The sequence below is a fragment of the Coregonus clupeaformis genome, chromosome 1 (genome assembly GCF_020615455.1).
Source record: "Coregonus clupeaformis isolate EN_2021a chromosome 1, ASM2061545v1, whole genome shotgun sequence".
NCBI classification, from domain to species: domain Eukaryota; kingdom Metazoa; phylum Chordata; class Actinopteri; order Salmoniformes; family Salmonidae; genus Coregonus; species Coregonus clupeaformis.
In genome coordinates, this window is record NC_059192.1 from 79478959 (window position 1) to 79499639 (window position 20681).

The following is a 20681-nucleotide window of genomic DNA, read 5'->3' on the forward strand; positions in this document are numbered from 1 at the left end:
CCTCTGGCACGCGGTACGGGCGCTGGTTTACCGTTCGGCCAGGCATGGTGCGGATCTCATGTTGGACCACCTCTGTGTGACCGGGAAGGGAGGAGAAGACATCCTGGTTCTGCTCCACGAGTTCCAGGGCCATCTGTCGTTGATGTGGGGACAGATTTGGACCCAGCTGAACCTCTTCTCGCGCCCGGTTCCTTGGTCTCTGTGGGGGTAGACAGCTGAACAGCGCCTCTCTGGCGTGCCACTTCTTTAAAAGGTTAACATGATAAATCTGCTCAGTTTTTCTTTATCTGGTTGCCTCACCTTGTAGTTTACTTCTCCCATGCGTTCAATGACCTCATATGGTCCTTGCCAGGTTGCCAGGAATTTACACTCAACGGTTGGCACCAGGACCAGCACTCTGTCCCCCGGCTTAAACTCCCTGGGTTGAGCAGATCTGTTGTAGGAGGCTTGCTGTTGCCGCTGACTGGCCTCCAGGTGTTCCCGCATCATGGGATAGATGGCCTTCATTCTCTCCCTCATAGCCCCGACATGGTCGATCAGTGTCCGCTGTTGGCATGGCTGCTCCTCCCAGGCCTCCTTGGCGATGTCGAGCAGTCCTCTGGGTCTGTAGGAAAGCAAGAGCTCAAAGGGTGAAAAACCAGTAGAAGACTGAGGTACCTCTCTCACCGCAAATAATATGTAGGGTAACAGCTGATCCCAGTTGCGCCCATCTTCCCCCTACCGCTTTCCGCAGCATGGATTTTAGTGTTTTGTTAAAACGTTCGACTAGGCCATCTGTCTGGGGGTGGTAGACCGAGGTTCTCAGCTGTTTGATTTTCAGTAAAGCACAGAGTTCTTTCATCACCCTGGACATGAATGGAGTCCCTTGGTCCGTCAATATCTCTTTTGGGATTCCCAGACTAGTTGAGAGACGGAACAGCTCCTTGGCGATTTGTCTGGATGTAGCCTTCCTCAGCGGAATGGCCTCCGGGTACCGGGATGCATAGTCCAGAATGACCAGAATGTATTGATGTCCCCTGGAACTTTTCGGTAAGGGCCCGACTATGTCTAATCCAATCCTCTCAAAAGGAGTTTCGATAATGGGCAAGGGAATGAGCGGGTTTCTATATGTGGGCTTTGGCGCAACCTGCTGACACTCAGGGCAACTACGGCAGTAGTTCTCTATCTCTTTGTGTACTCCTGGCCAAAAGAAACGTTGCATGATTCTTTCCTTAGTCTTCTCTACCCCCAAGTGGGCCCCTAGCGGGTGTGTGTGTGCTAGGTTGAGTACTGTGGCCCGATAGGGCTGTGGCACGAGGAGCTGTTCATGCACTTCATCATTTTTCTTGACTATCTGATATACTAACCCCCGGTTTACTGCGAAATGGGGGTAAGTAGGGTTTGTCTTATCACCTACCACTACACCTTCTAATACCTGCACATTTCTTAAGGCATTTGCAAGAGTAGGATCTTGTAATTGAGCCGTACCATACTGGCCTGTGAGAGGGGGAAGCTCTTGGGTGCCTGGGACGTCTTCTTCACTGGAGAACGGAGCACTTTCCTGGGCTGCGTTCTCTTCTCCCGTATCCGGACCAGTCTCGGTGTCGGTCTGGGCACCTGCCATCCCTATCAGAGCCCGGGCGGGAGTGAGTAACTCGGAGGATTGCACCGGAGCCTTCCCAGGATGAGTCTTGCCTCTCCGTTTCCGAGGTACTCGGGTTATCCTCTCCTGAGACTCTCTCCAGAGTGGGTAAAAGGCTGGGCAGTCTCGTCCAATTAGGACAGGGACGGGGAGGGGAATCAACCACCCCCGCCGTCGTGTGTATGGTTCCCCGTGTGCTGGTCATTGTAAGTTCAGTAATGGGGTATTCTCTGGTGTCCCCATGGACACAGGAAACTGGGAGGACTTTCCCCGGGGTCAGACACGTTGGGCCCACCAAATCCTTACGCACCAGGGTGGCCCGGCTACCAGAATCCAGTAAGGCCTCCACATCCTGGTGATTCACAGTTACCGGGCAGGTGGGGGGTCGATCTGGGCCGCCATCTACGACTCCCAAGAGCGAGGCAACACGGTGTGTGGGTGCTGAGCTGGAGGACTCCGCAGTGGGCATAGGTTCATCGGCTGGTTTCCCACACTGCCAGGAGATATGTCCCATCTCCCCACACCGGTAACACTGTCGAGTTTCCCCCTCCTGGTGTACTCTTCTTGGACCCGCCTGGTTTCTGGCTCCCCCTGGAGCCGGGATAAGTCCTGACGTGGCTGGGTTCGAGACCTTGGGGTCCTTTGGACGGGTTCTTCCCATTTGTGGTGGGGCCGCACTCCTGGGGTCTTTTCGGGAAGCATTCAGCATCTCCGCTGTGGCCTGGTACTTTTCCACAGCTTCCACGGTCAGATCAGCCGTGGTCAAGGCCTGTTGACTGATGAACCGTTTTGCCTCATAAGGCAGGGCGCGTAGGTAACGATCCACCACAACGGCCTCCACCACCGCCGCTGCTGTATTCCTCTGCGGATCCAGCCATTTCCTTGCGATTCGGACAAGTTCATGCATCTGCGCCCGAGGAGGTTGGTCTGGTTGGAAGGTCCAGCTGTGAAAGCGCTGGGCCATACCAAACTTTGTGAGTCCATATCTGCTGAGGATCTCAGACTTCAGGGCATCATAGTCAGTAACCTGGTCAGGGCCCAGGTCCCGGACAGCATTCAGTGATTCCCCGGTTAGAAAGGGGGGCTAACAGACCAACCCACTGTTGCTTGGGCCAGGCTTCCCTAGTGGCCGTGGCCTCAAATGCATGCAGGTATGCCTCAATGTCATCGGTAGCTCCCATCTTAGATATAAAGTCACTTGCCTTTATTGGGCGGGTATTTTGGACCACCCTCTGTCTCTGCAACTGCAATTCCTCTGCCTTCAGAAGGTTGGCTTTCTTTTGCTCCTCCAAGAGAGCCACGTTTGCTTGCATCTGGGCTTGCTGGCCAGCAACAAGGGCTTTCAATATGTCCTCCATTTCAGTCGGGCGGGAGCCTACGGCCAACTTGGAAAACTGGGTGATCAAACCTTCGGTATCCTCCTCTGACATGCACTATTAACGCTTGAGCGTGCCTGTATTCTCCACCATCTGTGATGTCACGAGAGGCTACACAGCTTTCAGCGGGATTGCTCAAGTAGTGCAAGGAGACCAGGTTCAATCAAAACAAGGATTTTATTAAAGGTCTTGGGAAACTAACGAAAGTATAACACAATTCTGTTCTCTTGTGGCTCTTTAAGGGTTAACAGTTCAGGGATGTCTCTTCCACATCCAAAATCATAACTCTCACTCGCTCAAATAACTTTTCCCCAGTCTTACTGTATTCCACGTTGCAGCTAGTGGCCAACCCAGCAAAACGTCCTTCCAAATGTCCCACACGTATTTCCACCGGTGCATATATCCAAAGGTGAGTATTTCCCCAAAGGTAAGTATCTCCAAATCCTTATATTCCTCCTGGAAGTGGACGTGCAGCACTCTTGTCCTCCAGAGAGCCCAGGTTGGAGACTGTGTCTCTTCCCTTCCCAAACCTTCAGCTCATCAGCTCCTCATTTGTTTCAGCTGCGTGGGAAGATTGGCCATAGAGGGGTGGAGTTCCCGACCATACCAGCAGATGGAGCCATAGCTGTCTGGGTTTGCAGCCACCTCAGGGGGATGTAACGTCCCTCCAGGACACAGCCTCTCGTGACATCACACAATATATATATATATATATACACATATACACATATATACATAAATACACATATATATACATATACACATACATACATACACATACACATCCTTTTTAGAAATATATTTCCCTATTATCTTCCAACCCCACCACCCCTTCCCTAATTGGAGTAAACTAGTGAACAACAATGCTTAGGCCTCTACTTCCAGCTTATACATAAAATATATATTTTATGGACACAGTCAATTTTACAATAATTATATTTTGTTTGTTTTTACTCCTGAACTTCCTCTACCCTCAACCTCTCTGATCATTTTCATGATGTCCATCTGGTTTGCTTCTATATGCCATACCATATCTTTCTAACTGTGCTCTTTCACAAAAGCTCTCAACCTACAGTGGGGGGAAAAAGTATTTAGTCAGCCACCAATTGTGCAAGTTCTCCCACTTAAAAAGATGAGAGAGGCCTGTAATTTTCATCATAGGTACACATCAACTATGACAGACAAATTGAGAAAAAAAACCCAGAAAATCACATTGTAGGATTTTTAATGAATTTATTTGCAAATTATGGTGGAAAATAAGTATTTGGTCAATAACAAAAGTTTCTCAATACTTTGTTATATACCCTTTGTTGGCAATGACACAGGTCAAATGTTTTCTGTAAGTCTTCACAAGGTTTTCACACACTGTTGCTGGTATTTTGGCCCATTCCTCCATGCAGATCTCCTCTAGAGCAGTGATGTTTTGGGGCTGTCGCTGGGCAACACAGACTTTCAACTTCCTCCAAAGATTTTCTATGGGGTTGAGATCTGGAGACTGGCTAGGCCACTCCAGGACCTTGAAATGCTTCTTACGAAGCCACTCCTTCGTTGCCCGGGCGGTGTGTTTGGGATCATTGTCATGCTGAAAGACCCAGCCACGTTTCATCTTCAATGCCCTTGCTGATGGAAGGAGGTTTTCACTCAAAATCTCACGATACATGGCCCCATTCATTCTTTCCTTTACACGGATCAGTCGTCCTGGTCCCTTTGCTGAAAAACAGCCCCAAAGCATGATGTTTCCACCCCCATGCTTCACAGTAGGTATGGTGTTCTTTGGATGCAACTCAGCATTCTTTGTCTTCCAAACACGACGAGTTGAGTTTTTACCAAAAAAGTTATATTTTGGTTTCATCTGACCATATGACATTCTCCCAATCCTCTTCTGGATCATCCAAATGCACTCTAGCAAACTTCAGACGGGCCTGGACATGTACTGGCTTAAGCAGGGGGACACGTCTTGCACTGCAGGATTTGAGTCCCTGGCGGCGTAGTGTGTTACTGATGGTAGGCTTTGTTACTTTGGTCCCAGCTCTCTGCAGGTCATTCACTAGGTCCCCCCGTGTGGTTCTGGGATTTTTGCTCACCGTTCTTGTGATCATTTTGACCCCACGGGGTGAGATCTTGCGTGGAGCCCCAGATCGAGGGAGATTATCAGTGGTCTTGTATGTCTTCCATTTCCTAATAATTGCTCCCACAGTTGATTTCTTCAAACCAAGCTGCTTACCTATTGCAGATTCAGTCTTCCCAGCCTGTTGCAGGTCTACAATTTTGTTTCTGGTGTCCTTTGACAGCTCTTTGGTCTTGGCCATAGTGGAGTTTGGAGTGTGACTGTTTGAGGTTGTGGACAGGTGTCTTTTATACTGATAACAAGTTCAAACAGGTGCCATTAATACAGGTAACGAGTGGAGGACAGAGGAGCCTCTTAAAGAAGAAGTTACAGGTCTGTGAGAGCCAGAAATCTTGCTTGTTTGTAGGTGACCAAATACTTATTTTCCACCATAATTTGCAAATAAATTCATTAAAAATCCTACAATGTGATTTTCTGGATTTTTTTCTCTCAATTTGTCTGTCATAGTTGACGTGTACCTATGATGAAAATTACAGGCCTCTCTCATCTTTTTAAGTGGGAGAACATGCACAATTGGTGGCTGACTAAATAATTTTTTTCCCCACTGTATATGGGACGGCTGTCAATCTTTTGGTCCTTAAATGAAACTGGTATACTTTTTTATTTATCACAGTTTTCTTTAACCAATTAAAGTTCTTTAATGCAAGGCCGACAGACATGTTCCTTACTTTTTCCCCTTCCACTTTCCTCTTCCATTTTTGTGGTAATGCTGCAATGATTTGGTTGTAATTTTGGGTAGAGCAGACATTTCCATTTGTTTTTGTTAGCTGCATGTGCGACATGACTGCACCAGTCCTACCGATGAGATCATTTACGAAGATTATACCTTTTTTAAAACATTTTGTCAAAAAAAAGAAGGTTTTTTATCAATTAGCTTATTTGAGTTTAACCACAATATTTGTTGCATTATTTGTTCTGTCATTTCTGGAGGATTTCATTGAAATTGCAACCAACTTTCTATGGCTTGTTTTAGAAATAGTGATATTTGGGAGGTGATTTCCTTTTCAAATAACTGCAAGTGAGAGGTTGTAATCTGAATAAAGGGAAAAAGGCCATTCTTGAACATTGGGTGAGACAATCTTACTAATTTGCTAGAGAACCAGTTCGGATTTAAGTATAACTTTTGTATGACTGAAGCTTTTAGTGATAGGTCTAATGCTTTAATATTTAATCATTTCTGTCCTCCAAATTCATAATAATTATATAAATAGGCCCGTTTAATTATGTCTGGCTTGCCTCATATAATTAAAAAAACTGTTCGCTAGGCGTAGGCAAGACCATAAGCAAATAGGTAAACTTGTCATGAACCCTGCGTCCTGAGTCTGTTCCTGCCTGTGTTGCCGTTTTTCTGCTCTGTATCTCCTGTTTCCCGAAGGTGCCTGAACGCACCCTGTCCGGTTGCCGGGCGACGTTGCTAGGCGGGTGATCTCTCGATTACCCGCACCTGCTTCTCATCAGCTTCGGCACACCTGGTCCTGATCATCACCCCTTCATAAGCTCTGACCTGACATCCATTCCCTGCCGGATCGTTAGCCATAAACAGTATGCTTTGCCAGCGTATCAGCCTCAGAGTACTAGCGTTAGTTTTGTTGTTTTTTTACACCTTGTTGACCTGCCTTGTACTTACCTCCGTTTGTTCTGTCTACAGTCATTCTCCCGGAACCTTCACCCAACCCCTGCCGTGCCATCAGTTCATCTGCCACTTCACCACCACCTACTCATCTCCGCCACCCGCTCCGTCTCCTGGACTATTCTGCATCTTTTATCTGTAAATAAACACTCTCATTCGTTCAACTCACCTTGTCCTGGTCTGCTTCTGGGTTCGGTCTTAGAGAACCGTGACAAAACTGGGATAATACTAAAGAGTTAATCAGGGTGATTTTACCACAAATTGACAGGTATTTACGGTTTCCATCGTTGCAACATCTTATCTATTTATGCTAACTTTCTATTAACATTTATTGGAGTGAGATCCTTTATCTCATTTGAGATATGTATTCCGAGTATATCCACATCACCATCAGACCATTTTATTGGTAAACTACATGGTAATGTACATTTTTTTATTTTTTTTGTGATCCAATACGTAATATAGTACATTTATCATAATTTGGTTGTAATCCAGAGAGGTTAGAAAATGTATCTAGATCTTCTATGAGGCTGTGGAGGGATTCAAGTTGTGGATTTAAAAGAAAACATGAATCATCAGCGTACAATGACACCTTTGTTTTTAAGCCCTGGATTTCTAATCCCTTGATATTATTGTTGGATCTAATTTTAATAGCTAACATCTCGATGGCCATAATAAATAGATATGCCGATAGTGGACAACCTTGTTTCACTCCTCTTGACAGTTTAAAACTTTCTGAGAAATAGCCATTATTTACTATTTTACACCTAGGGTTACTATACATGATTTTAACCCAATTTATAAGAGATTGTCCAAAATTGAAATGCTCCAGGCATCTATATATAAACCCCAGTCGTACTTTATCAAATGCCTTTTCAAAGTCTGCTATGAATAGCAGACCTGGTTTCCCAGATTTTTCATAGTGTTCTATTGTTTCCAGTACTTGCCTTATATTATCTTCCATGTACAAAACCTGTCTGATTAGAATGAATAATGTCCGACAATACCTTTTTAATTCTATGCGCTATACATTTTGCTAGAATTTTTACATCACAACACAGAAGTGTAAGGGGCCTCCAATTTTTTCAATGGACTGGATCTTTATATTTTCCACTTGTATCCTGTTTCAGTAATAATGAAATCAGACCTTCTTCTTGAGTGTCTGATAATCTACTATTTACATAGGAGTGGTTAAAACATGCTAATAACGGTCCTCTGAGTATATCAAAAAAGGTTTGGTATACCTCGACTGGAATGCCATCCAACCCTGGAGTTTTCCCAGACTTAAAGTCTTTAATTGCATCCAGAAGTTCATCCTCTGTAATTTCACCTTCACATGAGTCTTTCTGTATGGCTGTTAATTTTACATTATCAATAGAAAAAAAATCTCTACAATTAGCTTCAGTTAGAGGAGATGGAGGCGACTGTTAAACACTATTATTGCACACAGAGTGATTCCATGTAACTTATTGTGTGACTTGTTACGCAAACTTTTACTCCTGAACTTATTTAGGCTTCCCATAACAAAGGGGTTGAATACTTATTGACTCAAGACATTTCAGCTTTTCATTTTTAAATAATTTGTAAACATTTCTAAAAACATAATTCCACTTTGACATTATGGGATATTATGTGTAGGCCAGTGACACAAAATCTAAATGTAATTCATTTTAAATTCAGACTGTAACACAACAAAATGTGGAAAAAGTCAAGGGGTGTGAATACTTTCTGAAGGCACTGTAACTGCTGGGCACTCCCACATCATATGAAGGAATGTGCCTACCTGATGTAGGGGACACAGTCAACAGTTGGGAATTGGGGACAATTTAATTGTAAAACATTTCCTTGGTATTACACTGAACAAAAATATAAATGCAACATGCAAAGTGTTGGTCCCATGTTTCATGAGCTGAATTAAAAGATCCCCCAAAAAAAGTCATACGAACAAAAAGCTTATTTCTCTCAAATTTGGTGCACAAATTTGTTTACATCCCTGTTAGTGAGCATTTCTCCTTTGAAAAGATAATCCATCCACCTGTCCGGTGTGGTATATCAAGAAGCTGATTAAACAGCATGATCATTACACAGGTGCACCTTGTGCTGGGGACAATAATAGGCCACTCTAAAATGTGCAGTTTTGTCACACAACACAATGCCACAGATGTCTCAAGTTTTGAGGGAGTGTGCAATTGGCATGCTGACTGCAGGAATATCCACCAGAGCTGTTGCAAGAGAATTGAATGTTAATTTCTCTGCCATAAGCCGCCTCCAACATTGTTTTAGGGAATTTGGCAGTACATCCAACCGGTTTGCTGATGTCAGCATTGTGAACAGAGTGCCCCATGGTGGTAGTGGGGTTATGGTATGGGCAGGCATAAGCTACGGACAACGAACACAATTTAATATTATCGATGGCAATTTGAATGCACAGAAATACTGTGATGAGTTCCTGAGGCCCATTGTGAGGCCCCTTTTTTAAAAGGTATCTGTGACCAACAGATGCATAGCTGTAATACCAGTCATGTGAAATCCATAGATTAGGGCCGAATGAATACGAACTGTAACTCAGTAAAATCTTTGAAATTGTTGCACGTTGTATTTATATTTTTGTTCAGTATAACTACAGTCTGTGAACAAACTTCAAATGTATAAGGTTATGGTTCGGATTGCCAAGGTAATATTTTTTCTATATTCTGTTCCAGTTAAGGAGTTGTTCAGATTAAATTAGATCTGTGAACCATACTTTTTTAATGGCTAACTCAGAATATGAGCTTTCCAAAAGTTGTTTATATATTATAGAGATCAGTCCTTTCGGGAGCCCAGATCATTTATTTATAAATCCCATCATTGGAAAGGAAAAAGTAGTTGCCTGGTGTATGTATCTTTCAAATCTAGGAATGTTCTCAAACCATTACTGTCCATGATATCGGCAAGGGTACAGTTTCCACAGTTGGACCATTGGGGTGATGCAAAAGGCCGCCCTCCAGATCGCACGGCATTATTGTGAAATATTGGAGTATTACATTTCCATGATAATTGCAGAATAAATTCCAAATATTTTCTGACCGTAATGGTTTCATAGACTACTCGCAAAATAATCTATAGGCCTACAACAAGTTAGTATAGGCTACCATTCGTTTGATCTCTCATTTAATTGGACCCACGTCACAGTAGTAAATAGATTAGCTACAGTAGGTTTGGGAAAAAGTGAATGCAAAACATTGTTGCATTCAAATGATCTGTTTACAGGTCCACAACTATTTGCAATTATTTTTGTCTTTCAGAAACGGTCAGATACACCAAATGTCACTTCAAAATAAAACATTCTGCCAACCCCTCCAAAGATATTTTATCAAGTTCGCCATTGCTATTTCCTTTAGATACTGGCTTGGCCTAATTCCAATACTTCCAAAGTATACAGCAAATAAGGGCGTTATTGTCACCATAAAAGGTGAATTATGGGCGTTATTCAGGCGGAATTAAATGCCCGTCTTGACAGGTCTTGATTTATAAAGGGAGACGTGTATGTATGGCGTGCGCCAAGTTTATAAATCTCAATATTTTCTTCTCAGAAATGAGGCACGCAGATATTTAGTGTTACATTTACGCAACGGTTATAAATGGGGCACCAGAGGAGAGAGCAGGGCCAGGGGGAGAAAAAGAGGAAGAAAATTAGGTCTTCATAAAACTAAAACTATCTTTAGTGAGCTACAACCACACTAAAGTCGCCCTAACCCCTAACCCCTAACCCTCTAACTTTTACTCTACGAGGCTTAGCTTAGTCACTTTACTCACCAGCAGTCAACTTTATGGCAATCTATGTCTTGAAAGACACCTAACCCTAACCTCTATAAGACAATCACTCACTTCCAATCATAGAGTTTTGGTTCTGAGACAAGTAAGAAGACCTGCCGTAACAATAGACCAATTTATTGCTCAAAAAGGATACAACTCTCATGCCTCTCTCTACAGGATCTGTCAGTAGTAGACCTCTGGGAGCGTAGATCTTCTCATTCTGCTCCTGGATGTACCCTGAGATCTTCTTCAATACCTGACAGAGGGAGAGGAGAGAGAAATAGGCGGAGGGAGGAGAAGAGAGGAGAGGGAGATGAGGAGGGAGAGATGAAGAGGATGTTGCTTAGAATTAAAAATGTAAGAGGTGAAATGAGGACAAGGCTATAAATCCTTACCCCTTGCTTTTACGTTTGCACCCCCTTTACACCCGCCCGCCTCCTGTGCCCCCTAGAGTGGAAGAAATTATGGATGGAAGAAATGACTTCGCACTAATTCTTTCTGTCTATGTCTGCTTGTCTTCTGTCTACAGCTGCTTGTCTCTATCCAGTCTAAAGCCCTAACATACGCAAAACCCAGTATAATTATATTATGCTGTAAGTACACTACATTATTCTAACACACACTTCTAAAGGACTCATGTTGAGTGAGACCCAATGAATTAGATTAGCCAGAATTGATGACTCAGAGTTTTTCACCGTTTGAACTTTTCTAAAATTTTCTCTCTTTTCCATTGAAAAGCTTTGGTCCGTAATTTGGAGGCTTTGGTTGGTAATTGTTGAGATGCCATTTTTTCAGTGTAATTCAATTTTTGGATTAACTGGCTGCAGTGTTTGGATTAACTGTCTGGGCCCTACGTCCTGTCCAGAGGGTGTACTTGTACATCAAGCTGCCTCACGCTACAGAAACAGGAGGTAGGCTCCTGCCCTATGAGCCGTTCCGGCTCACACAAGCCAAGGTTTGTGCAAGGCTACTTACTGGGTTGTTGGAGACACTCTAAAGCGTTGGAGGGACAGTTTGTTTATATTATATTGGCACTGTGAGTTTGCTCGATTTCGCAAGTGATCATTGCATCAGAGTGAAGCTTTAACACTAGAACCACCTTAGGCCAACGGCCACTGACGTTTGATTTTGTTAATACAAAAAGCTACGTCCTGCTCCTTCCCTGACTTTTTCTAAATGTTTGTATTTTACACTGCTCATTTGTCAGAATCTTGAAATCACAAACAGAAAAGTATTTAGAGCCTTTTACCTGTTTTTTTCCACACCTATTCCTAACGTAACCCGCCAAGACAATGTGCTGTGGGACGTTGGTACCCAGCCAGGCGCTAATGCATCTCTCTCTCCTTAATGAATGAATGATAAATGGATGGAATGGGCAATAATTGTGCATCTTACTTCACAATTTGATAAGGAGGGTGAAGAGGTTGATTTAATTTAGAAAGACAATAGTGTAATGATGAGTTTGTGTTATGCCTATTTATCAGCAGCAAATAATTTGACTGCACGCCTTGGCGGTTGATACAATTCTGACAGTACTGTGCAGCCGTCTTCATCGACCTGGCCAAGGCTTTCGACTCTGTCAACCACCGCATTCTTATTGGCAGACTAAATAGCCTTGGTTTCTCAAATGACTGCCTCGCCTGGTTCACCAACTACTTCTCAGATAGAGTTCAATGTGTCAAATCGGAGGGCCTGTTGTCTGGACCTATGGCAGTCTCTATGGGGGTGCCACAGGGTTCAATTCTTGGGCCGACTCTTTTCTCAGTGTATATCAATGATGTCGCTCTTGCTGCTGGTGACTCTCAGATCCACCTCTATGCAGACGACACCATTTTGTATACATCTGGCCCTTCATTGGACACTGTGTTAACAAACCTCCAAACGAGCTTCAATGCCATACAACACTCCTTCAGTAGCCTCCAACTGCTCTTAAACACTAGTAAAACTAAATGCATGCTATTCAATCGAACGCTGCTGGCACCCGCCCACCCGACTAGAATCACTACTCTCGACGGGTCTGACCTAGAGTATGTGGACAACTACAAATACCTAGGTGTCTGGTTAGACTGTAAACTCTCCTTCCAGACTCATATTAAGAATCTCCAATCCAAAGTTAAATCTAGAATCGGCTTCCTATTTCGCAACAAAGCCTCCTTCACTCATGCTGCCAAACATGCCCTCGTAAAACTGACTATCCTACCGATCCTTGACTTCGGCGATGTCATTTACAAAATAGCCTCCAACACTCTACTCAGCAAATTGGATGTAGTCTATCACAGTGCCATCCGTTTTGTCTCCAAAGCCCCATACACTACCCACCACTGTGACCTGTACGCTCTTGTTGGCTGGTCCTCACTACATGTTCGTCGTCAAACCCACTGGCTCCAGGCCATCTATAAATCACTGCTAGGCAAATCCCCGCTTTATCTTAGCTCATTGGTCACCATAGCAGCACCCACCCGTAGTCTGCGCTCCAGCAGGTATATCTCACTGGTCATCCCCAAAGCCAACACCTCCTTTGGCCTCCATTCCTTCCAGTTCTGTGCTGCCAATGACTGGAACGAATTGCAAAAATCTCTGAAGCTGGAGACTCTTATCTCCCTCACTAACTTTAAGCATCAGTTGTCAGAGCACCTTACCGATCACTGCACCTGTACACAGCCCATCTGAAATTAGCCCACCCAACTACCTCATCCCTATATTGTTATTTATTTTGCTCTTTTGCACCCCAGTATCTCTATTTGCACATAATCTCTTGCACATCTAGCATTCCAGTGTTAATACTAATTGTAATTATTTTGCACTATAGCCTATTTATTGCCTTACCTCCATAACTTGCTACATTTGCACACACTGTATATATATTTTCTGACTTTATGTTTTTTTACCCCATATGTAACTCTGTGTTGTTGTTTTTATCGCACTGCTTTGCTTTATCTTGGCCAGGTCGCAGTTGTAAATGAGAACTTGTTCTCAACTGGCTTACCTGGTTAAATAAAGGTTAAATAAATAAAAAATCTCTTTTACGTTTTACTTAGTAAAAATAAGCTGTTAGTGTCTGTTTTATTTACTATAACGCTATTACTAATCAAATGTATTGTAAGGGAAACAAAAACATGCTATGTGTTGCAGTAGGCCTTTAGAATAATGCAAAACATACTGTATCCTTGACTCTATCCAACTTGATGAGCGGGAAACAAATGATGCCAGTGAGCCTGCACAGCCGGCCCATTGAAACTACACCTAAACTATACCGAAACTTATTTCACACATAATAAGAGTTAGCCTATAGACAATATTAAATTGACAATAATCGAATATGTGACACTATTTGTCACACCTGCTCCCGCTCCCCCTCCCTGGCGCTCGAGGGCGCCAGGCTGCCCATCATTACGCACACCTGTCACCATCGTTACACACATCAGCGCTTCATTGGACTAACCTGAACTTCTTCACTGCTTAATTACCTCCCCTATATCTGTCTGTTCCTCAGTTTGATCCCGGTGTCTGCATTTATGTTGTTTAATTTCCGTTGTCCAGACGCTGTCAGTGTTTTGTTCCTGTCTGTTTTTTCATTAAATACCTGCTTCTTGTCTCCCAGCGTCTGTCCTCACAGAATGCTGACACCATTATCAGAAGCATCAGGGAAGTTTTTTGTTTTTTTTGTTTGGGTTGGTGACGTCGGGTCTGGGTGCCGCTGCCGAAGGAACTGGGGATGCCTCAGCTCGCTCGTCAGGCTTCCATGCCTTAGCTGGCTCGAGAGGTTTTCTTGCCTCGGTTGGCTCGGCAGGCTCCCATCCCACGTCATGCCATAGCTGGCTCGTCTGGCTCCCATGCCTCAGCTGGCTCATCAGGCTCCCATGCCTCAGCTGTCTCGTCAGGCTCCCATGCCTCAGCTGTCTCGTCAGGCTCCCATGCCTCAGCGGGCTCGGCAGGCTCCCATGCCTCAGCGGGCTCGGCAGGCTCCCATGCCTCAGCGGGCTCGGCAGGCTCCCATGCCTCAGCGGGCTCGGCAGGCTCCCATGCCTCAGAGGGCTCGGCAGGCTCCCATCCCACGTCATGCCTCAGCCGGCTCGTAAGGCTTCCACGCCTCAGCCGGGTGGCGTCCCCAAACTGGCCACTTAGGAAGCAACACTGATTGACAATACATTTCACATGCTGTTGTGCAAATGGAATAGACAACAGGTGGAAATTATAGGCAATTAGCAAGACACCCCCAATAAAGGACTGGTTTTGCAGGTGGTGACCACAGACCACTTCTCAGTTCCTATGCTTCCTGGCTGATGTTTTGGTCACTTTTGAATGCTGGCGGTGCTTTCACTCTAGTGGTAGCATGAGACGGAGTCTACAACCCACACAAGTGGCTCAGGTAGTGCAGCTCATCCAGGATGGCACATCAATGCGAGCTGTGGCAAGAAGGTTTGCTGTGTCTGTCAGCGTAGTGTCCAGAGCATGGAGGCGCTACCAGGAGACAGGCCAGTACATCAGGAGATGTGGAGGAGGCCGTAGGAGGGCAACAACCCAGCAGCAGGACTGCTACCTCCGCCTTTGTGCAAGGAGGAGCAGGAGGAGCACTGCTAGAGCCCTGCAAAATGACCTCCAGCAGGCCACAAATGTGCATTTGTCTGCTCAAACGGTCAGAAACAGACTCCATGAGGGTGGTATGAGTGTCCGACGTCCACAGGTGGGGGTTGTGCTTACAGCCCAATCTCTTAGCATTTGCCAGAGAACACCAAGATTGGCAAATTCGCCACTGGCGCCCTGTGCTCTTCACAGATGAAAGCAGGTTCACACTGACAGACGTGACAGAGTCTGGAGACGCCGTGGAGAACGTTCTGCTGCCTGCAACATCCTCCAGCATGACCGGTTTGGCGGTGGGTCAGTCATGGTGTGGGGTGGCATTTCTTTGGGGGGCCGCACAGCCCTCCATGTGCTCGCCAGAGGTAGCCTGACTGCCATTAGGTACCGAGATGAGATCCTCAGACCCCTTGTGAGACTATATGCTGGTACGGTTGGCCCTGGGTTCCTCATAATGCAAGACAATGCTAGACCTCATGTGGCTGGAGTGTGTCAGCAGTTCCTGCAAGAGGAAGGCATTGATACTATGGACTGGCCCGCCCGTTCCCCAGATCTGAATCCAATTGAGCACATCTGGGACATCATGTCTCGCTCCATCCACCAACGCCACGTTGCACCACAGACTGTCCAGGAGTTGGCGGATGCTTTAGTCCAGGTCTGGGAGGAGATCCCTCAGGAGACCATCCGCCACCTCATCAGGAGCATGCCCAGGCGTTGTAGGGAGGTCATACAGGCACACTGAGTGGCACAGTGGTCTAAGGCACTGCATCGCAGTGCTAACTGTGCCACTAGAGATCCTGGTTCGAATCCAGGCTCTGTCGCCGCCGGCCGCGACCGGGAGACTCATGGGCGGCGCACAATTGGCCCAGCGTCGTCCAGGGTAGGGGAGGGAATGGCCGGCAGGGATGTAGCTCAGTTGATAGAGCATGGCGTTTGCAACGCCAGGGTTGTGGGTTCGATTCCCACTGGGGGCCAGTATAAAAAAAATATATATGTATTCACTAACTGTAAGTCGCTCTGGATAAGAGCGTCTGCTAAATGACTAAAATGTAAAATGTAAAATGTAAATACAGGCACGTGGAGGCCACACATGCTACTGAGCCTCATTTTGACTTGTTTTAAGGATATTACATCAAAGTTGGATCAGCCTGTAGTGTGGTTTTCCACTTTAATTTTGAAGGTGACTCCAAATACAGACTTCCATGGGTTGATAAATCTGATTTCCATTGATCATTTTTGTGTGATTTTGCTGTCAGCAGATTCAACTATGTAAAGAAAAAAGTATTTAATAAGATTATTTCATTCATTCAGATCTAGGATGTGTTATTTTAGTGTTCCCTTTATTTTTTTGAGCAGTGTAGTATCAGAAAGAGCATATTCTGCACTTTCTATTACACTTACCTTTGTTAAATAACTCTCATAATTCAAGAGGTGCAGCTCTATTTCCAAATTTCACTTTTTCCAAGATTATCCGCGCTGTCTACTAAGCAAAAACTAGTAACATAATAACATTAACATTTAAATATGCTATTTATTTATGCAATTCATCCTTTACAATTGTTTATGCACTGGTGCTTTTGTTTAGGAATACAGCAAATCATTTCACCTGGTTATATTATTATTATATTTTTTGTTTGTCAAAAGAAGCTGTAACTGGACTTTATTAATTACTATAACTCTATTAGTAATCAAATCTACAAATAAAGTTGATCAAATGGATTACACTGTAATGATTTTACTGTAAGGGAAACGAAAATAGGCTATAGGCCTACGTTTTTTCTAGGACTTTGTAGAATTATACAAAACACATCCTTGACTCTATCTAAACAAACAACTATTTTTGTTATTTAAAAGAAAATGATATATTGCCACAAATATTTCTTCATGCAATTAATCCTTTATAATATTTTATGCACTATTTATCAGGCGTTGGTGCTTATGTTTGCTGCACCTTGAGGGGTTGATATGCATCTGATGCATACTGTATGCTAAAAATGATGCCCGGTAACGTTCTCTAGTGGGTACTTATAAGCTGAAAGGCATTGCGGTTCTAGTGTTAACACGCACAGATCATGCATGCACGTACATGCTCATACACACACCCAAGCACACACACACAAACACAGTATTCCTGGCTGGGAATACTTTATTTTTATCATCAGTCATCTGTCATTTACTGAGATTTTATCAAATCTAGTATAAATATACAACTTTCCTCATGATCTCCATGTTGCACATACAGTATCTTATCTGACAAAGATATTATCTTACAAAGACATGAAAGGAGAGCAGAGAGCCCACTTCTGCTTTGCTCAAACCTGAATGGCAATTTCTTGATTCGCTTCCAGTACTTTTGCATTGTTTTGATCCCAAAAATGCTTTCAAAAACAAACAGAAACGTTCATAGAGAGAATGTTTATGAGAACATTAAAAAAACATGGAGATGAAAGTTATCAGAGAAGAGCAGGCTGGGACTTTTTGATCTCTTAACGTCTTGCTCCGTCTGACCTACTGACAGACACACACACACACAGCTGAGGGGAGGATTAATCAGTGCGTATGTGTGTGTGTGTGTCCGTAGGGGCATGAAGAGAAAGATTAATCCCTTTATCAGCTGTGTTTGTGCCTGTCAGTCGCTTAGACGGCGGAACACACACATGAACACACACACACACAGACACACATTTTCTTAAGATGTCTGCTACGGTTGTGCTGAATGCAAAAGCCATGTTATGGTTGGAAGGGCTGTCCATGCCCACCGGCAAACAGGTGCCAGCTGTATGCCATGACACACACACACACACACACAAACAAACACACACACACTAGCACAAAGCAGCGGACAGCTGAAGGCAACATTGTGTATCAGAGACAGGCTCAATCAGACCTTATCACAGGGCCTTTGGCTGAGCGTGTGTGTGTGGCTGTGTATGATTGTTTGTGTGGGCTGTGTGTGTGTGTGTGTGGTGCATACATGTGTGTCCAGCTGATAAGAGGCCACACACCAGTGAGCATGTATGAGTGAACAGATTCCCAGGAGTACCCACGATCTAGATCAACATCTCTGTCATCAAAGCACACTGATTACACATAGCGTGCCAGAAAAAGAAGAAAAAAAACTGACCAAGACAGTTGGTGATTGTTCGGAGTGAGCGTGCGCGGTAACAAAGTTCCCTCAGCCTGCACTCATAACTAATTCAGTTATTGAGCCAATTCAGTTTATTTCCCTGCATCAAATGGCCTGTTTCCAAACCGGTATCGGTAACCAGTCAAACCTTAGTACACATGTGCTATCTTAATTTGACCGGAGTCTTACAGCAGGAAAATAATCCTGCAGCAACAGGAAATGTGAATTATTATGTGGATTATAATTAATGGATATTTTTTGTAAGGGGTTGATACATTTTTAGTTAGGATAAATCAGGTCTGACATTTTAAAGTAGAAACTTTAGAAGCCTTTTTAAACCTTGAAAACTACAATTTTCATTTCCTGCTGCAACAGAGTGATCAAATTAAGATAGAACACCTGTAGGTGGAAGTCACAATAAAACCTGCTGACTTCAAGAGTCACGTGCACACTGCACACTAGCCATACAGACAGATGCAGCATGTCAGAACAGTTGTAATTCAACCATGTCACAGTTCACACCTCTGAAGAGGTGAGGCATTTCTGACACTACCACCCTGTGATCACTACCCCTTTCTCTTTGGCAGAATGTCTCAGTGTTTCATGTGAACTTCCCATGCCCATAAGACACCAGCCTTTAGACCAACTGTTCTTAGTGTCTCCTAACACTGACACTGCATTGGCACTCTCAATTCCAAATTGGTTCAAATAACCTTGCTTCTCACAAGTACGTGTGTATTCGTGTGTGTGTGGGGGGTATGTGTGTGTGTGTGTGGGTGTGAGCGTCTGTGTGTGACACCACCTCTTTGATCTACTCACCCTGGTCTCACAGTGTATATAAAACCCCATAGAGCCTGATCAAACTGAGAGACATGGTTAGATTGAGGTCAGCAGAAGCATGGCACATCAGCATTGTAACTGTCCACAGGAGCATGGACGGCTAGCGCTGCATAAGCAATACAGCCGTTGTGATTGATGTTAGGTTAGCGTAGCGTGTTAACGATAAGATGCTACGCTAAGACGCTAACGTAACATCAATAACAGCAGCTGGATAAGCTACGTTTCGCAAATGCTAACATCCACTCTGGCATTACGAGACATCAATCACTAAGCTGTCATTAGCACTGACCTGAGAACAGATCAAGATGTTCCTCTCCTTTTCTTTTCTCTCCTCTTCTACTTTTCTCTCTTTCTTTGCTCTCCCAGAAGAGAGGAAAAAAACAGTCTGATCACTAGAAATAGACTTCGATTGTGGACGTTTTGAAAAGGTCCTGCGAACGTCAATATATGCCTTCCTCTGCGCTCACAAAATAAAATAAAAGCAATGGCCCAGCGCTGGGCGCAAACTCATGATGCTCGGAGCCGGAATCTGCTGCTTAGACCACTACACCACCGCAGTTCACAATGCTCTAGCAAGCCGTGAGAATACTTGATGACGGTAATAGTGCGTCGTTTTCTATTATTTAGTTTTAAGACCCATACATCTCTACATTACTCCCCTTTTGTTTACAAGAACCTACTTCATAAATGTCCATCTTATCTAACTTTGCAGTTGAAGTATAGACACCTGAGTTGCCTAACCCGTTCACAGGATTGGTTAACTCTTTGTAACGTAGACACAGGGAGTCAGGATGCAGGTGCAGTTGAGGTGAGTTTAATAATAACGAACATGGAGCGATACAAAACAAGAGAAGCGTCTGACATAGAAACATAAACAAAAATACCTGATGACTGATAACAAAAGAGTGCTATATAAAGGGTAAGTTGTCAAGGGAGTAATGAAGTCCAGGTGTGACTGATGATGAGGCGCAGGTGTGCGTAATGATGGTTGCCAGGTGTGAGTAAAGATGGGTTGCCATGACCGGTGGTTAGTAGACCGGTGACGTTAAGCGCCGGAGCGGGAGTGGACGGACACTCTTGCGGTTCCTAGGATCTCCACCGAGCTAGGTAAATCTGCTTTTAGTTTTAATGCACTGTATTGCACCGTATTGCTGGAACACAATTAAAAATACATTTCATCTTTATGTTCTGGTGCAGTAATTTCAAGTATTGATTGGGGACTTACAGTATTTGTGGAGGAATGTCACTGTTTTTCTGGGTGATTTGTGATGTTTTATTTGCGCTTCCCATGACTGTGTTTTTGTATTTTAATGTGTATATACAGTATATATAGGTTGGATATAATGTGTATATTTATGTTTCATATACACTGCTCAAAAAAATTAAGGGAACACTAAAATAACACATCCTAGATCTGAATGAATGAAATAATCTTATTAAATACTTTTTTCTTTACATAGTTGAATGTGCTGACAACAAAATCACACAAAAATGATCAATGGAAATCAAATGTATCAACCCATGGAGGTCTGGATTTGGAGTCACCCTCAAAATTAAAGTGGAAAACCACACTACAGGCTGATCCA

The 20681-nt window shown here is 44.0% G+C and overlaps 1 protein-coding gene across 1 annotated transcript in view; it reads right to left on the reverse strand.

The window, feature by feature from the left end:
* LOC121574839 (golgin subfamily A member 7B) overlaps positions 1-20681 on the reverse strand; it is a 67822-nt gene that overhangs the window by 16705 nt on the left and 30436 nt on the right. Inside the window, exon 4 of the mRNA XM_041887466.2 lies at positions 10705-10806. Within this exon, the coding sequence (XP_041743400.2) occupies positions 10705-10806 (102 nt within the window). The remainder of the gene's footprint in view (positions 1-10704; positions 10807-20681) is intronic.